This window comes from Ammodytes marinus, assembly GCF_949987685.1.
Source record: "Ammodytes marinus genome assembly, chromosome: 17".
NCBI classification, from domain to species: Eukaryota; Metazoa; Chordata; class Actinopteri; order Uranoscopiformes; family Ammodytidae; genus Ammodytes; species Ammodytes marinus.
Window position 1 is genome coordinate 13113975 of NC_137221.1, and position 26969 is coordinate 13140943.

A 26969-nucleotide genomic window follows, 5' to 3' on the forward strand; every position below is an offset into this window, starting at 1 on the left:
GAGAATTGTGATCTCGATTCTGAAGTGGAAAAATTGTGATTCACATTTCAGCAAGAATCGTGCAGCCCTAGGGATACTTACAACACACTTTTCCCTCTCACTGTCCACTTCTCTGTCTTTCTCTTTAATTCTCTCATCACCCCTTGTTTGCCAGATGGCTAAATGAGCATTCAAATGTTGTTTTTCTCCTTCCTGTCCTCTTTTCTGCCTTTCTCTTTGTCCCTCCAGTCCTGCCTTCACCTCCCCTGGCTGGCTGTATTCTATCTTGCTCTCTCCATCTCTCCTTTCCCGCTCATTTCCCCCATGATCTGTCTCTCCCACACTCCTCCTAGACCTCCCTCTCTTCCTTTGTCTCCTCTTCTCCGCTGCCTGCTGTGTGTGTGTGTGTGTGTGTGTGTGTGTGTGTGTGTGTGTGTGTGTGTGTGTGTGTGTGTGTGTGTGTGTGTGTGTGTGTGTGTGTGTGTGTGTGTGTGTGTGTGTGTGTGTGTGTGTGTGTGTGTGTGTGTGTGTGTGTGTGTGTGTGTGTGTGTGTGTGTGTGTGTGTGTGTGTGTGTGTGTGTGTGTGTGTGTGTGTGACTGTTTTTCTTGAGAGAGATGTTAGCCCACCGCTGTACTCTGTGCTGGCACTGTACAATGGGCTGTGTGGCTAACTTCACTAGCATATACGAAGTAGCAACGACCACAGTGACTAGACTACAAGTAGTTTGTATGGGATTTCTGTGTCGAATTTTGACACCAAAGCATTGTCATAAGTTTAATATTTGCCGACACACTCCACAAATTGTACAACTGTCTATAATTGCTTCCACTTCGCTTGGTTTTCACTAGGGGAAATTTGTTTGAGTAGAATATCGCTGTAATTAATATTTCAGACAGAAATGAACACGCAGTTTACCGAACACACACACATACAGATTATTTCACTTACGGAACACCCACACATGCACATTTTCAATTATGTATGCAAATATGCCAATCATTTGCAGTTAACTCCCGACAGGCAGGGTTAATGATTAACCACGGGTGAACAAATCACACATTCACAAATGATGAGGATATCACAGACAGATGGACAGCAAAGAAGAAGAAGCCTCCTACGCTCGGTTGGGTTTCATGTTATTTACAATCCAAGTTTGTTTAGTTTACGTTTACATTGAAATGGCATACGTTTGTAGTATTGACCCAAATCGGATTGAAACTGTCTGTCAATTAGTTGCCTCGCCTGCGACATACTGACACATACACAGGTGGTGGGAGTGCTACTTGATGAGATTGATAGATTTTCACTTGTAGTCACAGTCGCAGTTCTGTTTAAAGCTTGTTGTTGGAGGCACATTCAAAAGGAAAATCCCTTTGCAAACAATGCCATGTGCAGGCTGTTCTTTGAAGAATATTGCTGTCCTACTTGATAAACGAAAAACGGTAATGCAACTTTGAAGACAGTGCTCTTCATATGAAAACTGGTGGACTGCTAAACACTATATTTCACAGTGTTTATTTTAAAACTTTGCATACATTTGGGATCAAAGTCACACATACAGAAATCAATGTACGGATATTGTTTGGGTTTGGGAGTTTGTCTTGACTGGATTCATCAGTGTATATTTCTGTGGGATACTGGAGCAGAGAAGTCTTTTGTGTGGACTTGTTGACATGGTTGAGAGAGGGAAGAAGGCAGGGGGTGGGGGGTGGGGGGCTCTCTCTCTCTCTCTCTCTGCCTCCCTCTCTCCTCTGTCACGGCTGTCTCTCTTCACGCTCAGTGTCACATCCTCATACCACACAGCAGTAAATTAATCAGAGATAATGCTCGCCTGATGGAGACCTTCCCCCCAAAACGCACCCTATACCTCTCTCTCTCTCTCTCTCTCTCTCTCTCTCTCACTCTCACTGTCACCTTTTTTCTCTCTGTTATTTTGTTCTTCTCTCCAACACATTTTCCTCGGGCCAAAAAAAACCACAAGACATAAAGGTCATCCAAACCTGCTTGTGACTTTCATTGATTTTCTGACCACTAATGATTGAGGCAGCTTTACCATTCTTTACCAACAACTATGGTTGTTGGTATCCACCTGGATAATGGCTTTATCCAGGTGGATAAAGCCATTCTGGAGAATCATTTTTGTTAAATCAGTGAATATCTCCTCACAATCCGCTACCTGTAGGTACTGTGTGCACACTGGGGGGGGGGACAATGTTGGTACACTGTCCAGGCTCTCTTTTCAGCGCACACACAATATGGACAGGTGGCAGTTTGTGAGGAGATATTCACTGATTTTGACAAAAACTGTATTTTGACAACGAGCATTCTGCAGAATTACTGAGTCCACCTTTAAGGTGCCAATGAGCAAGGCACTTATACTCTGTGTTTTTCTCCACAGTGGCTACAACTGTAGTAGTACTGTTGGTATGATACAGGGCATTGCTGGAAAACCACATTATCATTTAACTTTCCCCGGGTGAGTCAAAGTTAATATTCGCACAAATGGTGAATTAACTGAGGGGTAGAGGGAAGCGAGGGAAGAATGAGAAAAGAAAGATGGGGTGAGAGTAAAGGGGGGAGGGGGATGTGAGTTAAAGGCCTTTAGGTAAATGTTGAAGTGGTCGGGCAGATCTTTTGTCCTGCCTCAGGGCTGTGTGGGGCGATTGGACTGGCTGATAGGCCTTTTATAATGCCCTCCATCAGCTCAATCTCCGGGGCTTTTTTATGAGCACCTTCAGCCAACACACACACACACACACCACACACACCCACGTTCGCTGATACACACACACACACAGCTACCCCCCATGCCTTCCACTCCTCCTCTTTCGAGGTGTAATTGGGAAAGAGGCCCCTTCCTCCAGTGTGTGTATCGCTCTACTGGGAGCTGAGGGGACTGACGGTGTGTGTGTGTGTGTGCTGAGGTACAGGCAAAGTGTTTATAATCGAAGTCAGCCGTGATAAAAGGGTGCTTGTGTGTGTTTATGTCTGTGTGGTTTATGGCACTTATTGTCAGGTTGGGTGTGTGTGTGTGTGTGTGTGTGTGTGTGTGTGTGTGTGTGTGTGTGTGTGTGTGTGTGTGTGTGTGTGTGTGTGTGTGTGTGTGTGTGTGTGTGTGTGTGTGTGTGTGTGTGTGTGTGTGTGTGTGTGTGTGTGTGTGTGTGTGTGTGTGTGTGTGTGTGTGTGTGTGTGTGTGTGTGTGTGTGTGTGTGTGTGTGTGTGTGTGTTGCGAGGGCAGGTGGAGTGTGGGGCTAACTCCTGCTGGTCAAACAATTGAGGCGAACCTACGATCCTGTCCCGCAACCATCGGACGCTGGAGACTCTCCCGTGGATTTTAACAACTATGTTCGCCAACTTCAATACCATGAATGGACAATATTCGAGACTCATGAAAGACAATTCAGGAAATCATTGGATACCAAACTACTCCAAGAAAGAGCCGTCTTTACCTGCTCCGGTGATCCAGCGAAGTGGAGTAAAGTGGCAGCCATTCTAACGGGAGTATTCTTCCAAAACGGAATATTCCGTACACGAAATAACAACGGGAAAGAGTTTGGATTACCACTCCTAAAATACGCGACACGGATTCTCAAAAAGTTTCCCGTGGCCGTTAAACATCAAATGGAGTTTACATCGGCTTCCACTACTTCCTGGATTGAGAAACAGCTGATTTTCGTGAGAGACGTCATCCAACCATCGCTCCGTAGAGGCAAAGAAGACGGACACCATAAACACCAAGCGACAGTCAGCAGAGACAAACTGTCACATCTGTGGCAGCACCGTAGGTCCAAAGCAATTGACATAATTCTAAATAATAGCAAGTTTCCTTCCCCCCCGCCCACTGTCAATAATACCACTGATGTTTACAAGTACTATACAGCCAAATGTCAATCACCCACGATTCAAACGCTGACCACGCCCCCTTGGGCTGAAAGCATAGAGACAGCTATACCAGATTTTTATCCATCTACTGCTAAATTCACTTTTGAAGAAGTAGATAAAGTTATTTCTCAGCTGCCAAATAACAAAGCCAGTGGGTACGATGGAGTGACATATGAGACCATCAAAGCCAGAAAACCCCAGTCTACCCAAATATTAACATCTTTATTTAACACCTGCTTGATTAATGGAAAGGTACCAGGTTCATGGAAGGGGGCCCTCATCCATAGAATACCCAAGAAAGGCAATATTCCCAGCGACCCATCCACATGGAGGGATATCTCTCTCCTTCCCACTGTCTATAAAATATTCATGAAATGTCTGCTTTCTCGCATCCTCCCATGGCTTGTAGACACTGGCATTCTCTCACCCAAACAAAAAGCCTACATAGACAGACAGGGTATGAACGAGCATGTGTTCTGCCTTAAAACTGGAATCGATGACTTTAAACACCAATCATGTAAACTGTATACTGTATTCCTGGACTTCAGAGATGCCTTTGGAACACTACCTCACAACATAATGCTGGGTTCACTGGAGGAGATCCATCTACCCCAGCCCTTTGTGGACATCATAACAGATGTGTATAAGGGCTCTTTCCTGCAGGTGATCTGTGGAGCCCAGCTCACAGAGCCCATTCCTCTCCAGGTTGGGATTAAAACAGGCTGCCCCTGGAGTGCGGTGAATTTCATCCTGGCCATTAACCAGTGGCTCAAGTGGCTCTGTCTGTGTGCACCATCTCATATCAGATCCCCAAACCCTGTCCAGGGGTACGCTGACGATGTGGAGATGTCCTCCAGAGACGAGGGTGTCATACACACCATGCTGGCCAGAACAGATGAGTTTCTTCACTGGTCCAAGCTGGAGGTAAAGCACACCAAGTGTGCAGCACTATATGAACGACGTAGCGGTGGCAACCGCTGGTACAAAGCCAAATCTGACCAACCCCCCTCCTTCACAATCATGGGGCAGCCTATCAGAGTCTACGCACGCCATGAGTCATACACCTATCTTGGCCATAACATCAACATTGCAGGTGAGTGGGGAGAGCAGGTACAGGAGTTATGCTGTGACTATAAGAACAGAATCGATCTAATCGACTCCTCCCCCCTTCCTGTGGTCATGAAACTGGACGCTATCAGACAGGTGGCCCTGGCAAAGATTCAACACCTCTTTGCAAACATCCACATCCCACAAAATGTCCTACGGGACATGAACAATAAAACAGTCCAGGCTGTCAGGAAATGGCTAGGGCTGAATTCTCATTCTACCAGAGACATCATCTTCCTCTCACATAAAGAGGGGGGGTTGGGTGTCCCAAACGTGGAATGGGTATACACTGCCACCAGGCTGTCACACCTCATCCGAATGCTCAACAATGACGATGCCACAGTCAGAGAGCTAGCCAGAGCCTCCCTGCTGCTGGACCTCGGGAAGAGGAAGGTGCCCCTGGCCCCAGCAGGCCAGGACAGCTTCCTGGGCTTCAGGAGGAAGAGGAGCGGGAAACTGGACACACAGGCTGCAGGCTTTGGAGTCCGGTCGGACTGGCCGGACCTAAATGATCTGTGCAACAGAATGACAGTTAAACTGGAATGGACACAACATAACTCACACACAGCACTACAGCCATCTGATGCAGTTGTCACAGACTCATCTGTAACAGTCAAGGCTACTGTCAATTACAATGAGGAAAAACACACACTACAGAACACAACAGCTAGGAGACTCCTCCTCCACGTAAAGCAAGCAGAGACCAAACAACACTGGACTGGACTCAGAATGCAGGGGAAGCTAGCATGCCTGGACTTTGCCAACCACTCTGCTTCACACTCCATGTACACAAATGCTGCTGTCGGTGAGGACATCCTCTGTTTCACAGCTAAAGCCAGACTGCAGGTGCTACCTACTAAATACAACCTGGCACTATGGTACCCTGCACACAACCATCCATACTGTATAATGCACTCAGACCATCAACTTGAATCTGTTGCTCATATTGTAAATGGCTGTACTATGTACAAAGGACTTTATATTGCACGCCACGACCGAATTGTCGATCTGATAGCTAGCGCTGTAAAGAAAGTATTGGCAGAAAATGTGACCATGTACAAACATTCTCGTATTATGCCGGAGTGGTTCAACAGCTCTACTGATGTGTTCTGTAACATCCCTAACACCCCGGATGTTGTGTTTCTGGACAGAGCCAGTAGGCAGGTGCTGCTGCTTGAAGTAGGCTGTGTGTACGATCTGTACATGGACATTGCCTTTAGTGATAAAATCATGAAGTACCAGCCCATTCTGTCCAAACTAAGTGAACTGGGCTATCAAAGCAAACTGGTGGTGTTGATCTTTGGCAGCTTGGGGCATGTCCACCATCTTGTTTTCACTGGGTTAAGGCTGGCAGGGCTCTCCAGTAGGACATCCAAACAGCTGTCAAAGTTCTGCTCCATATCAGCGGTGACAGGCAGCCTGGCAGTGTGGCGCAGGAGATGTTTTTTATACCCTTGAACACTGTCCTATCTCATTTCTGGAAATATTTGAATCCTGTCTGTTGTAATGTGATTGGTGGACTCAAATAAAGAATTAAAATGTGTGTGTGTGTGTGTGTGTGTGTGTGTGTGTGTGTGTGTGTGTGTGTGTGTTGCGAGGGCAGGTGGAGTGTGGGGCTAACTCCTGCTGCTGTCAAGACCACCATTATCATCACCAACACACTTGCCTTTAAACACTAAACAACATAGAAACACACACACACACACACACTGACGAGGTGGAAGGAAGACGGGGACATGTTAGGCTGGACAGACCTTTTGATTAGAGTCCCTCACCCCAGCACAGGCCTTGGTGACATTTCGTGAACCTGGCTGCATTTAGTTAAAAGGTCATTTTCCAACTATCAACCTGTTCCCATCTTAGATTTTGAACTGTACTTGTTTACTATAGATTGTGCTACTATACCACGCCAGGCATAAGGGGATCAAAGGGACGGAGAGACGGATTGAGAGACAGGTGTTAGAGAAAAGTGGATGTAAAAAGCAAGAGAAATAAGGAAAGAGAGCTATAATGGGAGGGTTAGGGTATTTACTGGCCAGTTTTTTCTAAAGGGCACCCCTGCACGCAGGTACTTGCAAGCCAGACACATAAACATCTCACTGAGTGTGACATCTACTCACACACACACACACACACACACACACACACACACACACACACACACACACACACACAGTCACATGCACACACTGGGCCAAATGAGTTGCTTGGAGCAGTGGGATCCTGTGTATTCCCTCTGCTCATTAGGGCATACAGCAACATCAATTCAGGGAAAGCCCATCATCACTCTGTGTGTGTGTGTGTGTGTGTGTCTCTGTGTGTCTATGTGTGTCAAGATGGGTTATCCCTGCTCCCACAACTTACTCCCCTTTCTTTTTTCCTTCTCCCTCATCATCCCACTTTGCATTTTAAATGTGTCTCCATCATTACACCTTTCAAAGCAATTGTTATCTTTGGAATTGTAAGCATTTATATTTTGGAGCTTGTGTGTGTGTGCGTGTGTGCTTGCGCGTGTGCGTGTATGTACTGTTCGACTGTGTATGTGCCCAAAGGCTAATACATTAGTGGGGCCGCCAACCTATAGAACCAATCTAGAGCATAATCCACCGAGTGTGTGTATGTGTGTACATCCCAAGCCCAAAGGGTATAGGAACCCTAACCTGGAGTGCAAATCTAGGGCACACTACTGAAGCGTGTGTGTGGGTGAATGTGTGTGTCAATCCAAAGTCATATTAAAAGGTAAAGCGCAGCTGAGAGTTGATCATTTTCCCACATCCTCTGTCGCTCAAGGGCTTAACTCTGTCTTTATGGATGTGAGAAGAGAAGAAATCACTTCAGGACTCGTATACGTCAACACACACACACACACACACACACACACACACACACACACACACACACACACACACACACACACACACACACACACACACACACACACACACACACACACACACACACACACACACAGACATCCACTCACTGAAGACCTGGTTCTCTACCCTGCGGCTTCATTCCTATAAACACATACACACACACACTACCTGAAAAATCTCTCTTATACCCTTAACCATCCCTGTATCTGGGCCATTGAGGTGTCTCTACACCCAGTCGGTCTAGCCTTTTGTAGTAACATGTTTACCTTCAAGTTCAAAGGCTATTCATTCACACAAAATAGGCTGACACAGTGTTATGAACAAAACGTCTATGCATGCCTCATCAAAAGCCATTCATTTCATTAGAAAAGTGAAAGGAAAAGTAGAAACTGTTGAGAAATATTGACAAATTTGATAGGGCTTTGCAAGCTGCATGGGAGTCCATTAAAGGGATAGTTTGGAATTTTGGACATAGGGCCTGATTCCCAAGTTAGCCTAAGTGTTCTTTATCATTGGAGACAGTTTTCAACACATTTCATTCAGTCCTTCTAGTTGCAGAGTTTGCTCGTGCTAGGCTAGCGCACAGAATTGGGGTCTAATTAGCCTGCTACTAAAACAGTCTTACCAACTCCACAGTACACCTGAGGCCAATCAATAATAACGCCAGACTATAGATGTAAATGTCTGTGTTGATAGAATAATGTTAGAAATAAAACCAACCTTGCATATTGCATTTTGAGGGGCTTGCTGTGTCATAGCAGCAGCGTTATATTCCTGGTAGTAGGCTTCGGGAGCGGCGGACTGATATTACCTAGGTTACAGGCTCTATAATAGTTTGTTTATCTGCCGCTGTCATTGCTACAGACGCAGAGTACAGTGCACGAAGGAATTTTATTAGCCTATTCAATTAACAAGATATGGCCACGTTTGGAGGACTTAGCGATGCGTCTGCTTTTGAAGACGATTATGAGGAGTTTGTTGTATCCAACACTAATCTCCACTAACGTTGTCATCAATCTGTCAGTAGGCTAACATTATGAAAGGGGCCAGCTTTATTAGCTAGTGTAGCCTACCAAAAGTTATTACCTGTTCATCAGTGGCTGTTGGTGCATCTGAAAAGACGGATGGCACCGCTTTCGTTTTCAGTGACGTATTGCTCTTTAGATTGCGCGGGTTTCTCGAAGTCGTCCGGTCTGAAATTATCTTACAAATACTCCGTTTGCGAACAGTTTCCACCGGTGTTTTTATGTCCAAACCAGCAGCAACAAGCCACTGGAAATTGGTGGAAACTTTGTGCTGCACATCGATAGGGTTTATTTTTACAATTCCTAAATGCACACTGAACCACCGTGTTGCCTAGTCCTTCGTTTCCGCTTCTGTCCCACGCTGCTCTGTTTACTTTCTGCTGTAGTGATTTGGTTACACAACTAGCCGGAGCAAAGTAAAATTCTGCTGCTGCTGAGAAAGTAGTCCCTCAAAATGCGATGATTCATGCGATGCGAGGTTGGTTTTATTTCTAACATTATTCCATCAACACAGACATTTACATCTATAGTCTGGCGTTATAATTGATAAGCCTCGGGTGTACTGTGGAGTGGGTAAGACTGTTTTAATAGCAGGCTAATTAGACCCCAATCCTGTGCGCTAGCTTAGCACGAGCAAACTCTGCAACTAGAAGGACTGAATGAAATGTGTTGAAAACTGTCTCCAATGATAAAGAACACTGAGGCTAACTTGGGAATCAGGCCCTATGTCCAAAATTCCAAACTATCCCTTTAAGTCAACAGAGCCACTCTGCTGCTTAGCATCTGAAGCAAGGATTTAAACAGGAAGGGGAAAAAAGCAAGATACTTGTGCATGTTTTTGTCAAAAATAATAATTATAACTTATTAATCCATATGAGGCAGACGCGTACTTGTAACTGAGTGTTTCATTGCATCTCAAAAAATACTTTTCTGCGGTCAAAAACAGAAAGAAGCCGAAGGGCTTTCTTTTGCCTCAATCGACTGTGTATTTGTTTAGTTAACATTAACATCTGAGTGGAAGTACTTGTTTCTACCCTGTGTGTGTGTGTATCTGTTTACATATATATATAATCGAATTTCCAATTGTGTGTTTGTGTGTATGTGTGTGTGTGCATGGGGGAAAATCCTGTCCCTGTGTGTTTATGGGTGTGTGTGCGTGCTCCCCCAGCGGTGTAGTGTTGTAGATGGTTAACTGGGCTAAAGGGCAACATGGAGGAGGCTGCTATCTCCCCCCCACCCCCCCCAAATGCTCACTGTGTTCCACTTTGCTCCAAGACAAAAGCTAGGGGAAGAGAGTGAAAGGCACACAGTGAATACCTGCAATGGACTATATACACTGAGAAAATCTTAATGTGAAAAATAGGCTGTGTGTATAGGTCTGTATGGACTTATTTATCCATTTACAATGTGAAACATATCTCATTCACTCTTGATGCAATATAGAGGCAAAAGAAAAGGAAAAAAGGCAATAGCAAAACAACGGATATCTGTGCTCAGTGTGCTGTTAAAGCCATGCTCTGTTGATCTGCAAAATAGTTCATTGCAGCTTCCGTACAGCTGCAAGTGTACTGTCTGTATGTCTTTAGGCACACGAAGAAGCAACACGCTCTCTACACACAGAGGGTCTTTGGCTCCATGCCCAGCTAATGTACGCCACACCCTGCTTTCCACTCACCAGAGGGCGTTCTCTAAAAAGTGTGTGTGTGTGTGTCTGTGTCTGACTCTTCGTTTGTTGTCTAGATAGAAAACGGGAACTAGCAAGCAAAGCACTGTGTGTCTGTTTCCATGTTTACGTGCTGGCGCTTAATCATGTGTAAAAATGTTTTTAGAATGTAGCCCGGTAATTCCTTACTGTGCATTATGTGAATTGTGTGCAGGATTGTCTTGGCACTTTTTAAAATGGCGGTGGTGCGGTTGGAGGTTGCACACTTGGGTTTTTCAGAAGGCAGATTAATCACAAACAACATTAACAAGTTGAACTTTAAGAAGAGACACATACTCTGTTAGATAGTAGGTCACATTCTATTAGGGAAAAAACATACAAAAGATTTCTCTTGAGCCATTACGAAAAAATCTACAAAAGCCATGATGATGATGTCTTCATTGCACAAGCTTCACTAATGAAAGTGAGTTCTGGCAGCAGCTCAGCAACACAATAATCTCCTGAGGCTCTGCTTGTCTATTTTCATTTCTAAAAGCAGAAAAGATTTCAAGAAGTTGGCTTGTCGAATACATTGTGTTTGGTACTTAGCACGTAAAAAAAAAAAGTTGTAGGTGTTTTCATCTTTCGCAGCTATATATCTAACTGACAGTCTGAGTCGCTGTGCGGAAAAACCCTTATCCATCTACAGTTATGTGTGACAATTCAGTTCAGGCTTTTAATTTTGATCCTGTTCTCCAAAATCTAAAAATGTATTAAATTATTTTGAAAATTAATGTTTCATGCAGGGGGATAACTTTGTTTTCTGGTCAGATAAAGCGCAACCCTTAAGTTCTAAAGTCCCATTATGTTTTGTAATTTAAAACGGTCTTCTTATTTAATGTTTCCACTGGGATGTATCAACTTTGGATGAGGGCATCTCAACGTTCTTTAAGAAAAAAAAGTGTCCGGATTTTGGACACGTATCTGGGCTACAGTTCATTGTAAAGCTGGAGTTGCAGTGAATCAGATGGGGGTTTGGCACTTCAACTCTAGAAGCTACAGCTATAGCAGAGTCTCTCTAGCGAATGGAAAGATGCCCATGGCTCCAATATCAAGGAGCTGGCTCTCCCAGGCCAGTGCATATGTTGTTATGGCTAGGAACCACTTGGTCCTTTGATTATATGTCTCTGCGTGTCAATGTGCGCATGTGTGCGTGGCTTCCAGACCAGATGTGCACTTCAGAAACATTGAAAAATGGCGTATGTTTGTGTGTGTGCATATGAATGATAGAGTAACAGATTTTGATTTTAAAACCAGTCCCATCTAGACTTCGAAATGTAATTGCTGTTACCACTTGTGGGGTCGAAAGACAGACACAAAATGATATATTCATGTTCAATTTTAATTGTTCCCTTAGTTATGGCAAAACATATGATCTTGTAAAAAAAATACTCTAAGTTAGCTAACCATCGCTAATAAGTGCTAAGCATGAAGTACAACTGACACCTAGTAGATGAAAATATTTGGTCATAAACCAATTTTATTATATTTCACATTAATCTGTCAGTTGTTGAGAGGTTTTTCTTTTAGGGTTAGGGCTAGTCCAATTGTTTTTTGGACATTTTATTTAAAAACAAAAAAAAAGGTAAACGTCAACGGGTGTTGTCGGGGGATCACGAGAAGTTCGGCTTCTTCCTCTGGGGAACATGAACGTCTATAAGAAAATCTTTTGAAATATATTAACTGCTGTAGAAATACTGGATGCCAGTGAGTCTGGAACAAAGTAGGGGACCCACCACTTGTTTGGCTAAAAGTTAGTTTTTAACAGTTCAAGGCACCATATTTACTAGCAGTGCATTTTCAGCATTTAACGCCAGTATAAATATGCCAACCGCAGCCATCAGTTTGTGATCATATTCTCAGTGTATAAATAAGGATTTGGCTTTTAAAACCAAGATGACACCAAAGGGAGATGGTTTATTTTGGACATCAAGTCTGAGTGCAGTCAAACTCTTATCGCGTCCATAACATTGGATGGCTCTTCTTGCCCCTGTACTGTGCTGGGCTTTACAGTAAGGCAAACATCAGCCTGCAGCTGTCGGTAGCACCTGTCCAAACCTCACTAACACCCACATGTGTGTGTCATAAGTGTAGTCCTACACCTCACACATAACACTCCTCATATATTTAACAACAGCCACAGTTCACTTCACAGGAAATTGAATAGGCAACACAATGCTAAAATATGCCCCTGTGTGTATTTCTCAGGTTTCATTGAAAGGCTGTTTTTTTTTATGTGTGTTTTCCCAACAAAGGACTGCTATCGGCAACATCTCTAGAGCCTGAACGATGCACACAAGCATGGCAAAGTAAAATTCCTGTGTGTCCTTTCATAACACATCCGTCAATCAAAAACGGTGTGCCCTTCATGCCTGTTAGCATGCACCCGTGTCATATGCAGATTCCTTTTGTGGTTTTTAATGGTGTGTGTGTTTGTGTGTGTGTGTGTGTGTGTGTGTGTGTGTGTGTGGGAGAGAAAGAGAGGAGTAGATCAGATAAGCACATGGCAGAGGAGGAGTTTTTTGATTTATAAGTCCTTATCGAGGAGGAAATAGGCGTCATAGTCCAGTGGCTGTAATAAACGAGTAGACCTCCCTCCACTGCTCAGCATCAGAGAGACAGGCCAACTATACTCCCTCGTTGCTGTCCTTCTGGCTCTCTCACTTTGCTTTCAGTGTTATTTCGCAGCAAAAAAAAAGAAGCCCAAAAGTGTGGGAGGGAAAGTGAGTGTGAGTTTAAAGTCAGTCCATCAGGGGTGAAGGGAGAGAGGGGAGAGAGAGAGAGGAGTGTGCTAGGCACCGCTGGCCTTTGATTCAAAGGAACTTCTACAGTTTTCGGCTGGTTTCATTGATGATTGATAGTTTTTGGGTGGGAGACAAGAGTGTGTGTGTGTGTGTGTGTGTGTGTGTGTGTGTGTGTGTGTGTGTGTGTGTGTGTGTGTGTGTGTGTGTGTAAAAAAAAGAAGATAATAATTAAACGTTGGCTTGTTGCTACTATACTGTATGAAACACCAACTGTGTTGTATCTGGGTTGGTAAATAATGGGAATGTGGCCTGCGAAACATTGTGTTGACTCTGGACATCATTTGCTTTAGGTGGGCGTGCCAAATGTTGTGCCAGGATAAGCAGTGAAACGTTATTTGTTTCAAAGGCAAGATTTGTACTGCAGTTGGCTTCAGTCTACGAAATCTTTCAATCCAGTTTTTTTGTCCGCATTTAATGTTGAAGTGTTGTGACTTTACGTTTCAAATTTCTGACTGGTACATGGCAAACTCACAGGGGTGCAGTTACCATCTACCATCCAGGTAAAATAGTAAAACATATATGAATTGTTGTTCTGAAAAGCAAGAGGTTTACATTATATGTCCTTATAACATAATGACACCGTCCTGCACTTTATCTCTATCCTGAAAATTTTACTAAACTTACAAAACATGAACAAACAGGCCCACTTTTCATTGGATCAAATCTACCTGTCAGACTCAGATGGCCACAGTAACTTGAAACCCTGTTATTGTCTCTCTGCCTGCCCAGTGTTTTGTTTGAAACTGGACACGCTGCCCCACACACACACACACACACACACACACACACACACACACATACACACACACACACACACACACACACACACACACACACACACACACACACACACACACACACACACACACACACACACACACACACACACACACACACACACACACACACACACACACACACACACACACACACACACACACACACACACACACACACACACACACACACACACACACACATTGGCAACAAGCCATGTCTCCCACACAACTCATTGGAACCCCTGAAGAGGGAGCTGTTGTTATACTTCTATATCTCCATACCCTCACAGGGGATGACCATTGTAATGTGAACTCCTATACTTTGTCATTTCTTTTTTCAACATGTGTTAATGATTTTCTCACTCTTTGAGGATCTGACTGACTCGGTGCTCTTGGGACTATGTCCGTCCACCTATAGGATTGCAATCTGATCCAGTTTCAAATCTAACTCTAATTTTTGCTCACTCAAGGCTTTACTACATGTAAAGAGACAAGCTCATTTGTTACTGAAATAATAGTTTTCAACCCTGTTTACATCTGACGTTGACATTTTGAGGCAACAGATTAAAGAGAATGTCAGGTTTGGCAGAGTCTGATACACACCCACAAACAGGTGGAAGTAAACATATCCTCTTTGAGTTCAGTAAACAAAACAAGTCATTCAAAAACGGTGTACCCTTCATGCCTGGGCTTGGGGACATTTTTATTTATTTTTTATATTATAGATTAATAAACAATGAAAATCATTTCGCTTTTGCAGCTTGTTTTACCATTTCAGTTTATCTCATTGTTACCAAATAAAAATAAATTTTCCTAATAAAAGCATTTCAATATTGATATGATTCCATGTTGGTAGGAAGGAGAAAAACAACAAACTAACCAACTCCTCTGGTACCTTTAAACTATGTGTGTGGCTGTGTGTGTGTGTGTGTGTGTGTGTGTGTGTACGTGTGTGCACTTGTGAAATGTTCTCATAACGAGATTTTTGTTCCAGTGTACAGTGATTCACTTTTTTTTTATTGAACAAGCTTAGATAGTTGGAATTAATTATAGGTACCTGTTACTATGGTGATGCTACCTGAACAGAATAGATAACAATTGCATGTGAACAGATTTGGCAATCTTTAAAGGTATTATGAACACTAACAGCAGCATCTACAGTAATATGTTTGTTTTGGCCACCGAGGAGAAACTCATTTTCCATTTATAGGAGCCTAGACGACATGGATCTATTTCAGTGAATCTGCATTAGTAAACAAGCTCTTAACTTTTCGTTCTGCTCGTCCAAGATATTGTTCCTTTCAGGAAGCCTCGGGGAATCATGTATGTCTTAGGAGGATGTTTTATTGCCGTGGAGTAAGAATATTTAAACACAAACACACTGGGGGCTCATTCAGCGATTGCCAACATATGAAACTCATTTATCAAAATTCACTTACTAATCCATTAACCATCCCACCGTGTCTCCTGTGTCACATGCATCATGCCTTTCAACTTTTTAACACACACACACACACACATATGCACACACATGTCATGCACACACATGTCATGCACACACACAAGCAAGGAAACACAAAAATGTGCTTTGGGTGTTTGTTAATTATAGCCATAACAAGCACACAAAGTTTGATTAGACCCCTAATGCGATTTGGGAAATTCCCCTTCCCGCTCTTTCTTTCTCTCCCTCTCATACATCACATCCTAATTATGAGTGTGTGTGTGTGTGTGTGTGTCCCTTCCCCTCTCTAATGTGTTTTTCTGAGATTTACTCATATTTCTGGATAGACAAAGGACCCACTCATTTATATTGTGTGTTGCTGTTACCATGGATATAATATCTACTGTCACATGATGGCCTACCAAGGTGACCAGGAAGTGTTTTTTTAACGGCGACGTGGGGTGAGGGGGTTATGGGTAAAAGTGTCAGTTGTGTGTGTGCGGGGGGGGGGGTCCTTTTCTTGATTTATGTGGAGGCTGTAATGACATCATATTCAACAGACGAATGGGTAATAAATTAGACATCCGCTAATGGAGGCTGAGGCTCTTTCTTTGTTTGCTAGTGCTCTCTCCTTTCCTCTCACAGGGCAAAACACATTTTTTAATTTCGCCCATGAAGTAACAACAGTTTTAATGGTATCCGCATTAAAGTTAAACTTTAATTTATTCACCGCAAAATTATCAATAACAGGACGCTAACTTTTAAAAGTCTGTCCATAACTATCACCATGTTGTTTTTATAGATATGGTGTCAGTTTACGCATTTGTTATGTTCCTTCTTACTCGTGTGTTTGTGAAAATTGACTAATGCATCAAGTGACATTGGTGAACAACAGCACATTACTCTGCGCTGTGATTCAGTGGCACGAATCTTACACATCCTAAAAATAACTAAAAAATCCTCCCTCCCTGTTCTCATTTTTAAATAAAGATATTTGTAAATCCCCTTTTGCTCTGTTCTCTTCTTAAATCTTGTAGTTGCTAAAACACTGGCAGTTAGCCCTCAGTGGAACCCTGTAGCCAAAAACAAGGCCTCACTGAAATGACAGCTGCACTAGGGTTAACAACACTATCTCAAGTGTGTTTTGCATCTATGATGATCTGGGGACACTTTTGACTAACATTACTTTGGTTGTTTCAGCTTATAGAAAAATAAACAATGCAAACAACGTGCTTGTGGTGTAGTAGTTAGAGCGTCGCCCTAGAGGCTCAGGCCTCGCAGCGGACCCGGTTTCAAATCTGACCCGGGACCGTTCCCTGCATGTATTCACCTCTTTGCCCCATTTTATCTCTGTCTCTTCAAATCTGTCTAATAGAGTAAAAATACCAAAAAATTATCTTAAAATAAATAAAAAGTAAAGTGTATTAAGTTTAGGAGAATTGTCAACTTGTATTAAGGGGCCGGACTTAACATGACCCATTATGATTGAAATATTTTTGTACTTATAGGCTTGTGGTCCTTGTATATAGAGTCAGAAATTCAATCACTACTTTGTGGAAGCGGTTTTGGCGGCTCCGAGTCCTCTTAAGTCATCTTAAACCCCTTCTGTGTTTGTTTGGCTGATCTGGATTTTGGCACTTTTTTTTGTCTTATTCTTCCAGATTTGCTTAAGCTCGGTCAACTTGGATGGGAAGCATCTGTGGCCTTGAAGCCATTCTAAAAATAAACACCGGAGTCATATGTTGACTCCCGCCAGTGGGCCGCTCAACAAGTTTAACACTGTTGTTGCTAAGCCTTTCGACTGTTAGTTTTGGTTGAAGGAAAAAACCGAAAAACATTTGGGTGTAAATTGTTGCCCCAGTGAAAGTTATCACCTGTCTTAAACCAATATATGTTATTTTATTGGTTTTTATTAGATTTGTATCTAGGATGAAATGTCATTGAATTGGAAAGGAACAGTTGGGGAGTTTTTTCTAGATTGATTCAGTCCCACATATTATTGGGAAAAGCTGTGTCTTTAACAGTGAATTTCCTTGAATTTTAAAATAGTTCAACTGTAAAATGAAAAAGTGACCAGGCTCAAAGGATTGACTTTCCTTAAAAAAAATCATCATCTTGTAAAAGTCGATTATCCTATTTTCATAATTGTTTGGCAGTCAAAATAGTTTTTGCGATTAAAATTCAATAAATTGCACAGCCATATAGTTTGTGGCCTGTATTGGACGTGTGCCAGTTCAGACGCCGTATCACCTTCTATTTGAACTCAGTGGCTGTGACAAAAAACATGGAGGCTGCTGGCTGATGTTATGTTTTTCCAACGCGGCGGGAGCTTTCCTCATTGTAAGAGATTGACTTTGATCTTTTGGCTCCAGCACAGACACCATCAAAGTCTCACTCGCTCAGAAACAACACGCACACACACACAAACACACACACACACACACACACACACACACACTGCTTGTTATGTTAATAGTGAGCGTGCACCATAGGTATGCTGTCTAATAGAGCTATTGACATATCTTTGATCACTATCTCTGAGGAATACATGCAAGAGGATAAATACAGCTGTCTACTACTGTAGTTTGATGTGGACCAATTAGACGAAGAGACAGAAACTGTACTGTTTGTGCGTTGTTACAGTCATATCGATTGGCAGGTATCTGTTTGTGTGTTTATACTGTATACGCCCTGAGCTTACATTGATAATACAGGCATTATAAGGTCCCCATCCACATGTGTTGTCTGTTGAATTTTACAATGTTGTCTGGGTGATTGCACCGGTCGCCAACAAAGCACCAAAAAAAAAAAAACAAGTTAAACTTAAATGTAATTAGCAGCTTATGCTAAGCTGAGTGAGTTTGACTGTACACATTTGGTTGAGAGAGATGAAGAAGAAGACCCCAATCACTGTGTTCTTGAGCTAGCTACATGCTTCATGTTAAACGTCAGACATTGGTACAACAGTGTGTATGGTGTGTGTGCTTGTTATAACCTTGAGTTTGTCATCTGAATCCTGGAGTTACTGACTCTTTCTCAATATGTGATAGTAACGTATTGAATAGCAGAAGTTGCACATTAAATTCTCCTCTTGTCCATGTTGTGTTTTTCCCAGACGGTCGGAGGAGGAAGTGGACATGGACAAGGTGACGGCTGCCATGGTGCTGACAAGTCTGTCCACCAGCCCCCTGGTCAGGAGTCCACCCGTCAAAGTCAACGGTGAGCAAGAATCACAACTATTACATTAGTCAATTATTGAAGCATCAATGTCCCTTTTGACCGATACGACATGCTTTATCACTTCACAGCTTTGAATGAATCTCTGCATCATCCCCCCCCCCCCCATACTGAAATCTTTATGAAAAACGAACACGTAACAAGAAGTAAGGCCCCGTAATTTGTAGGCCTACGTTCCGCCATATCCTGTCTTTTCCTTCACGGCTGTTATCTTGGGAATGCACATGAAGGCTGAAGTTTATAAATTGCCGCCACCTGCCGTGCTCTAGGATGTCTCTCATCAATGAGTTCTGCAAATCCTCAGAAAAAAGCACAATGAGGCTGGAGCGCTGCCACTCCGACACGGTGGCGGAAATCCAAAGTGCCCGGTTAATGCAATCACATGCAACCACTTAGATAGTCTGTGCAACCGACTGACTGTCCATTCAAACAAGCAAGACATGCGGCCCACCCTCAAACCACCATGCCAGACACACACACACACGCGCACGCGCGCGCGGTCATATGTTGAATTTACATCACATGCACACATGCACAAAGTGGAATTTAAAATACCAACTCTATAGTTTTCACATCTTGATGAAGTCGGACAGATGTCTCACGCATGTACACATGTTGGAGATCATACAATGTGCATTTACATCAGCACACACAGTAGGTTATCATGCATAGGACACACAGACAGTGATTGTAGTCAGGCCAACTGCCATGTTTGAAAAAAATAATTCTCATCTCTCTGATGCTGTGGACTAACATCTAGCTAAAAAAATATTATCTTGAAAATGTAACTACAGAAAAAGGAGAAAAAAGAAACAGGTCGGCTTAGTTATTGTCAATGAGCAACCATCTCTTTTATAAAACCAACACTCTAGTTTTGAACACACACACACACACACACACACACACACACACACACACACACACACACACACTCACACATCTTCTCATACAAAGTCATTTACACACTGCAAAGATTACCCCAGCCTCAACCTTGACAAAGTGAAATGTCTTTTGTGGATGATATTTAAAGGAAACATTTTTTTTGATCTTTACAAAGAAATAAAAGGCCTTGGAAGTGTCTCGACAGAATCACAGAGCAAAGAAAGTAATCTTCCTCTTCTTGTGTCAAAGTCAACACAAGTGCTGGGAGGGTTTCTTGTGTGAAGTGCAAATATGAGCTGTCTGAATTTAATTGAATGTCTTGATCCCCCCCCCATAACTGACAGAGGATCACCCAAAGGTTGTGCTGTTGTATCATCTAAAAATATGACTGAAGACATTTGATTAATTGTTAGATATACTAGGCATGGGACGATAACGCTGGTGGATAGAGCGCGTACCATATTGGCTCCGGCCTTCGTTGCAGTGGTCGTGGGTTCGAATCCGACCCGTGGACCTTTATTGCAGGTCATCTCCCCTCTCTCTCTGTCTCCCCATTTCAACTCTGTACTGTCTAATAAAGCTTGAAAATGCCAAAAAATTATCTATAAAAAAAATGTTGTTGAGCTGCTCACTTAAAAGACTGCTTCGTTTAGAATAATAATAATTCAATTATTTATTGTATTATCTTACCATACACGTTTATTAATGTTCAGAATATTGTATATGTTGTTTAAAGAATTTAAAAATCATGTTCAGGTATTTTATTTTACCCAGACGTTTTAAAATAACTCATTGGAGCGCTGTAATCGTAATACGGTGAAAAGCATGGCAGTTTTGCTTAAGGTTATCATAACGTCAGAATATCATACCAAACCCATGCTTATTACTCGCACTCTCCTATGTTCTCTGTTGACCTCCCATCTTGTGTAGAAGGTCTGTTTGGTTCGTGGAAGGACAATGGCTCTGCTGGCCCCTTCACCCCATCCAGCAACAGCTCGTCTGGGGGCTACTGGAGCTGGTCAGCCCCCAGTGACCAGTCCAACCCGTCCACACCGTCCCCGCCGCTCTCCGCAGACAGCTTCAAGCCCTTCCGTGTGCCCAGTCTGGGGGGGGTGGGACCCGGACCCGCGGGGCCCGAAGACCCCAGCCTGGAGGAGCAGGACGGCAGTAGCCTGCTCTTCGATGAGCCCATCCCTCGCAAGCGCAAGGTGAAATATTGTAGAAGTTTTTCTACGTGAGCTGCTTGAGTTTGGTTGAAAGCTTTATTCAAATTTGTATATTCAACACACTGTGATAATAACAGCTGAGGTTATTGATGGAGTTTAGACTCTGACAGAGATGAAAATGGGACAGGAGAGGACACACAGGTTTGTCTTTGTTGTCAAGATGGTATAAGCTCAACACACTCAGACGCACACACAGTCTCTCTCTCTCTCTCTCTCTCTGTCTCTCTCTCTCTCTCTCTCTCTCTCTCTCAAACTATTTATTGGCATGACTATTGTAGAAAACAGTATTGCCAAAGCATTACAGATATTACAAATATTAACAATTGAGAACCATCAAAACAACAACCCCCCCATATCCCTGCACTGTCCCCCATTCTTCCCCACTTCCTTTCCTGCTCTCGTCCCTTTTTCTTCCCCTATCTCCTCGCTCTGCGTTTGTGTGTGTGTTTGTGTGTGTGTGTGTGTGTGTGTGTGTGTGTGTGTGTGTGTGTGTGTGTGTGTGTGTGTGTGTGTGTGTGTGTGTGTGTGTGTGTGTGTGTGTGTGTGTGTGTGTGTGTGTGTGTGTGTGTGTGTGTGTGTGTGTGTCCATCCTCCCCAGACATTTGCCTTTCATAATTACTTCTCAGCCTTCACATGCGGCCGCTCCACAACAGCAGTAACGATTTTAATACCCGCTAAAGCAAACATAAAGATCCCGCTGGCTACATGTCTCCCCTAAAGATCGATAAAGACCCTTGGGGGAGCCACAGTGTACTGTATTATTAAGGGACTTATCACAAAGAAGGGGAGAGAGAAGGAGAGAGAGGGAGAGGAAGGAAGGTTATGGATAAAGAATTAAAGGAGAACAAAGACCCATTAAAGGTCGAGTCAGCAATTCTGGAGAACTCTTGTTGACAGAATCACTTTTTGTCAAAATCAGTTAATTTATTTTCACGATCCACTACCTGTCCGTACTGTGTGCGCAATGAAAAAAAACAAAGGGTATGTAAACACTTTATTTTTCAGTGCACACAAAGTACGGACAGGTAGCGGACCGTGAGGAGATATTCACTGATTTTGAAAAAAAATAAAAACAACATTTTTGACAACAAGCATTCTCCAGAATTGCTTACTCTACCCTTTGAGAAAAATGTTGGATAGCAATATAATTGACTTAAACACACACACACACACACACACAGACACTTGCTGTATGCGAGATGCAGAGGTTTCACATGAAATTATCTACACGCTCCTCTTTAGGCTCTCGCGTCTCACTTGGCAAGACAATACCATTCAATACAACCGTTTAATTAACTGTGAAATGCTCCTTTAAAGAAAATAACACATACACACACACACACACACACACACTCACTCGCTCGCTCACACAAAAAACAAAGCTTTTGTTACCCAAAGACAAAACAATGCCTAGGGGGCCGATGATTGTTGTGTGTGTGTGTATGCGATTCCAAAAGGAGGAGGAAAATACATTTTCAAAAAAACAACAACGCATTGTCAAAATTAAATCAGTCCCCTTAACAATAGCTTGACAGACAGGCCTAAAGGAGCATTTATAATGGACTAGAGCAGGGAAGCAGAAGGGCAGGGAGAGCTCACAGGGCCTTTCTCTCCATGAAAAACAATGTGTGTGTAGTCTCTATGTAGGAGGCCAGTGGTGGAGACGGAGAAAAGATGCAGGAGCCTGGCTGGCTCACGACCAGAGAAAATTTTTTTAAAAATTATTCAACCTCACTAGAATGAATGTGTGTTCAGAGTAGCTCCATAAAAGCTCAGAGATTTTATATGCAACTTTTTTTTTAATGTAATTGACGATGATGGCATGCAGATCCAAATTGCATAGATATGATTGCCTGTGTCATTTACTCTGTTGTTATAGAGGAATTCTCTTTAAAAGTCAGTATGAGAGCATCTACCCTCCAAAAATAACAAAACTTTCAGTCAACATGAAACCATTTGTGAGCTCCTGCATTTTCTGACTGTAGCTGCTGCTCTACTTTGTGTGTGTTTCCTGCAGAACTCCATGAAGGTGATGTTCAAGTGCCTGTGGAAAAACTGTGGCAAGGTGCTGAGTACCGCTGCAGGCATCCAGAGACACATCCGCACCATCCACCTGGGGTAGGTTTACCAACAACACACACACATACACTTACACACAATCCTTCTTTGGTCACTCAACGCCTTCCAAAACATGTTTGGTCGCTGCTTTCCCCCTGACCCTTCCAATCAGCTGCGTTGTCAGAACGGCCAGTTAACGGGTGATGGATTATCGCCACGGTACCACTCCCCGCTGTGGATGCGAGGGCGGGGGGGATAGGTGAAAGGAAAATTAGCGAGGTTGAGAGAACAATGATATCGGATATACTGCACGTTCATACCGTCTGACATTCAATTACACTGAGGCCGCTCTGTCCTACACTGATTAACTGTAGATGACGATGTTGAGTTGGTTGGAGGAGGGAAGGACATTTACGTCAAACGGAGAGGGGGGTAAGGGGCAGTCATGTTGTGATGGAATCGACATTTGTGCTTAAAGGTGGTATGATTGATTCTGGAGCTTTGTTGTCAACTCACAACCCAGCCTCCTGTCTGTACTGTGTGTGTGTGTGTGTGTGTGTGTGTGTGTGTGTGTGTGTGTGTGTGTGTGTGTGTGTGTGTGTGTGTGTGTGTGTGTGTGTGTGTGTGTGTGTGTGTGTGTGTGTGTGTGTGTGTGTGTGTGTGTGTGTGTGTGTGTGTGTGTGTGTGTGTGTGTGTGTGTGTGTGTGTGTGTGTGTGTGTGTGTGTGTGTGTGTGTGTGTGTGTGTGTGTGTGTGTGTGTGTGTGTGTGTGTTTAGTAAAAAAGCTGGTGTTAATACACAGCCCAGGCTCTTTAAACTGGTATGTAGACAAAGGGTATGTAAACAAAGTGGGCCCACCGTAGCTAGCAACATGCCCGTTTACAGAGCTTAGGCTGTGTATTAACACTGATTTTTTTTTTTTGCACGCACACTAAGGACAGTTAGCAGATTGTGAGGAGATATTCACTGATTGTCAAAAAAAAGGGATTTGGTTTGAGAAACAAGCATTCTCAAGAATTGTTCACCTTTTTAATTCCCGTTTTTTTTTTTTCATCTGTTTTTTAGGCGCAACTGTGACTCTGACTGCAGTGACGGCGAGGAGGACTTCTACTACACGGAGATCAAGCTCAACACTGACTCTGTGGCAGAGGGGCTGAGCAGTCTGTCCCCCGTGTCCCCGTCTGTCCTGTCTGCCCCCCCTCCTCCTGCCCCCTGTCCTCTGCCCTCTCTCATACAGAGGGCCGACTCTCACAGACCAACACAGAGCTCTGACAGCAAGGAGCCGCATGCCATCGGCACCACACCGCTCAGCCGATCTGCCCCCAGCGCTCTCTACCTCATCCAATCGGACCATGCCTACCAGGTCAGACAGACACACACATACACACACACACACACACACACACACATCCTTGTACTTATATCTTTGTGAGGACACTTATTGACATAATGCATTCCCCCAGCCCCTTAACCTAACCCTAACCATCAGAACTAAACCCGCACACCCGCAAAGGTCCTCCCTCTGATGGTTTAAAGCTGAAACTGGTCCTCACAAAGACCCCACTACAAGAACACACACACACAGGAGAGATTAAGACCAATGTACACAGTCAAACTCAACATGAAGATAAAAAATCGATGCACACTTTGGATCAATATCAAGCCCCCCTCACACACACACACACACACACACACACACACACACACACACACACACACACACACACACACACACACACACACACACACATAAAACATTTTCCTCACTCATTACTGTCAGGTTCCTCATTATACTGATTATTTTTGTATACAGTGTTTACAAGAAAACAAATGATGACAAAGCGACTTGGGGTCTCTGGCTCCCATTAGCAGCTGTGCTAAGAGTTGTGGTATATATTATCGACGCACAGCAACAGGTTGGAACAATTAATTGTAGGTGGAATAATGACACCATCCATCAATATGAAAAAATAAAATCAGTCATTTTAGTCTGACACCATGTGTGTGTAGTGGTTACGTGTTTTACCAGCAACATAAGTTCTTAGTTTTAGTGTTTAAAAGGTTTTGCAATAAAAGGCAGTGGTCACAGGTTTTAATCCGACCCGTCGACCTTTACTGCATGTCATCCTCCTCAATCTCCCCATTTCCGCTCTGTGCTCTCTCCTCTCAACTGTCAATAAAAGGTTAAAATACCTAAAAAAATATCTTAAAATAAAAAAGGAAAAAAAGTTAATATTATGCCAAAATTTAAAAACAATGCAGGCAGTACAACAAACCAAGAAAAACAATTAAAAACATATGATACGTGAAGTGAAGTGACTTTGAGAATCTACAACTGCCATAAGGAAAAGCTCCTGTGCTATTTGGTTAGAACTATCATTTTAAACTTATGACCTCTGCCCTCAGGCCACGGCTCCAGTGTCCATCCCGTCCACTAACGGTGACTCTGCCTGCCCAGCCTCCACCGGCTTCACTCCCACCAACAGCTCCAGCTTCAGCATCTCCTGGCAGTCACCGCCCGTCACTTTCACTGGGGCCACGGTGAGGAAACTACTGTTCTTCACATGGAAGACCTAGCCTTCATTCTTTGCCACGTAAACTTTGTATTTGTTGTTTTTTGTTTTTTCTCATCACAACTGTGTCCGTCCGCTTCAGGTGTCCCCGAGTAAGAGCCAGGGCTTTGCTGACCAGCGCTCCCAGACCATAGCCGTCCTCTCGTCCCCTCCGCGGGCCACCACTGCCCTAAGGTAACTGGATCCACACACCTCTCTTATCTGACATTTCCTTCTTAGCTTTAATTATAGCCAAACTATTGGGAAACACATATAAGACATCACCAAATACAGCAACAACTCACATTTACAGTGTGTGTGCTGAAAAAAAAACTGTGTTAATATACAGCCTAGGCTCTGTAAACTGGTATGTAAACAAAAGCACCCACCGTAGGTAGCAACATGCCTGTTTACAGAGCCTAGGCTGCGTATTTACGCAGGATTTGTTTTTCAACACACACAGTACGGACAGGTAGCAGATCCACTGATTTTGACAATAGGTCATTTTGGGAACAAGCTTTCTCCAGAATCACTAACTCCACCTTTAATCAGAGGTAAAATAAAATATCAAATGAGGAGCCAGTAAGTGTAGCCTGGCATAGTAAGCCCATCAGGCCTCCATTGTAAATATGATGTTGTTCGTCATTTCTGAAACTTTTTTTTTAGCCACGTTTCTAAAGTACGATGCTTGTGCTCAAGATGTAGTTAATAGTTCTCCGTTCTCCTTCATGACTCTTTCCTCTGTTCTTCTCCCTCTCTCCTCCCCAGTCGGAAGGTGCGCGGTGAAGGGAAGAAGTGCCGTAAGGTGTACGGGATGGAGAACCGCGACATGTGGTGTACAGCGTGCCGATGGAAAAAGGCCTGCCAGAGATTCACCGACTAAATCTGTCCCGGCCAGCGTCGCGGCACGTCACGCCAACAGGCACTTCTGCCTTTTTGCCAGAGTTAAAAGAGGGGAGGGGCATCATCTTGCATGCACTTGGTTTTCTTCAGCTCAAAGTCACATCTGTCCATCAAGCTCCAGTTCCGCCCCCGTTGTTGGTCCCTCCCCCCTCCAGCTCCATTGAACCGCTCCAGTTTGGAAGGTAACTGAAAAGGACCGTCACCGTCAAGGGAACCCCTAGTACTGCCTTGCCATTCCGACCATTCCCGTTTTTTGGGGGAAACCCCGGTGCAGCTAAACAGTGTAAAGGAAGAAAAAACATAGAAAAATAGATCTAAAGATATATACTGTTTTTTTTTTGTTGAGTTCAGTGTTGCATCTTTCTATGTTTTGTAAAGTTCTGGTTTTTAAATGGAAAGTCAAAGAAGGGGATCCAGACAAAAGAAAAGGGCCAAAAGCTTTTTTTTGTGTGTTTTGTTAAAAGAAGAAAAGAAATAACTTTTTTTATTAAAAAAAAAAGACTGGGCCTCTATGCT

The 26969-nt window shown here is 43.3% G+C and overlaps 1 protein-coding gene across 1 annotated transcript in view; it reads left to right on the forward strand.

Annotated features, from left to right (window-relative positions):
• Positions 1-26715, forward strand: part of znf704 (zinc finger protein 704) — a gene marked incomplete at its 5' end in the record, with an annotated part of 44566 nt that extends 17851 nt beyond the window's left edge. Inside the window, 7 exons of the mRNA XM_080045082.1 lie at positions 18712-18815; positions 20646-20923; positions 22959-23059; positions 24064-24361; positions 25405-25539; positions 25654-25745; positions 26319-26715. Of these exons, the coding sequence (XP_079901208.1) occupies positions 18712-18815; positions 20646-20923; positions 22959-23059; positions 24064-24361; positions 25405-25539; positions 25654-25745; positions 26319-26433 (1123 nt within the window). The 3' untranslated portion in view covers positions 26434-26715. The remainder of the gene's footprint in view (positions 1-18711; positions 18816-20645; positions 20924-22958; positions 23060-24063; positions 24362-25404; positions 25540-25653; positions 25746-26318) is intronic.
• Between the last annotated feature and the right edge of the window lie 254 nt (positions 26716-26969).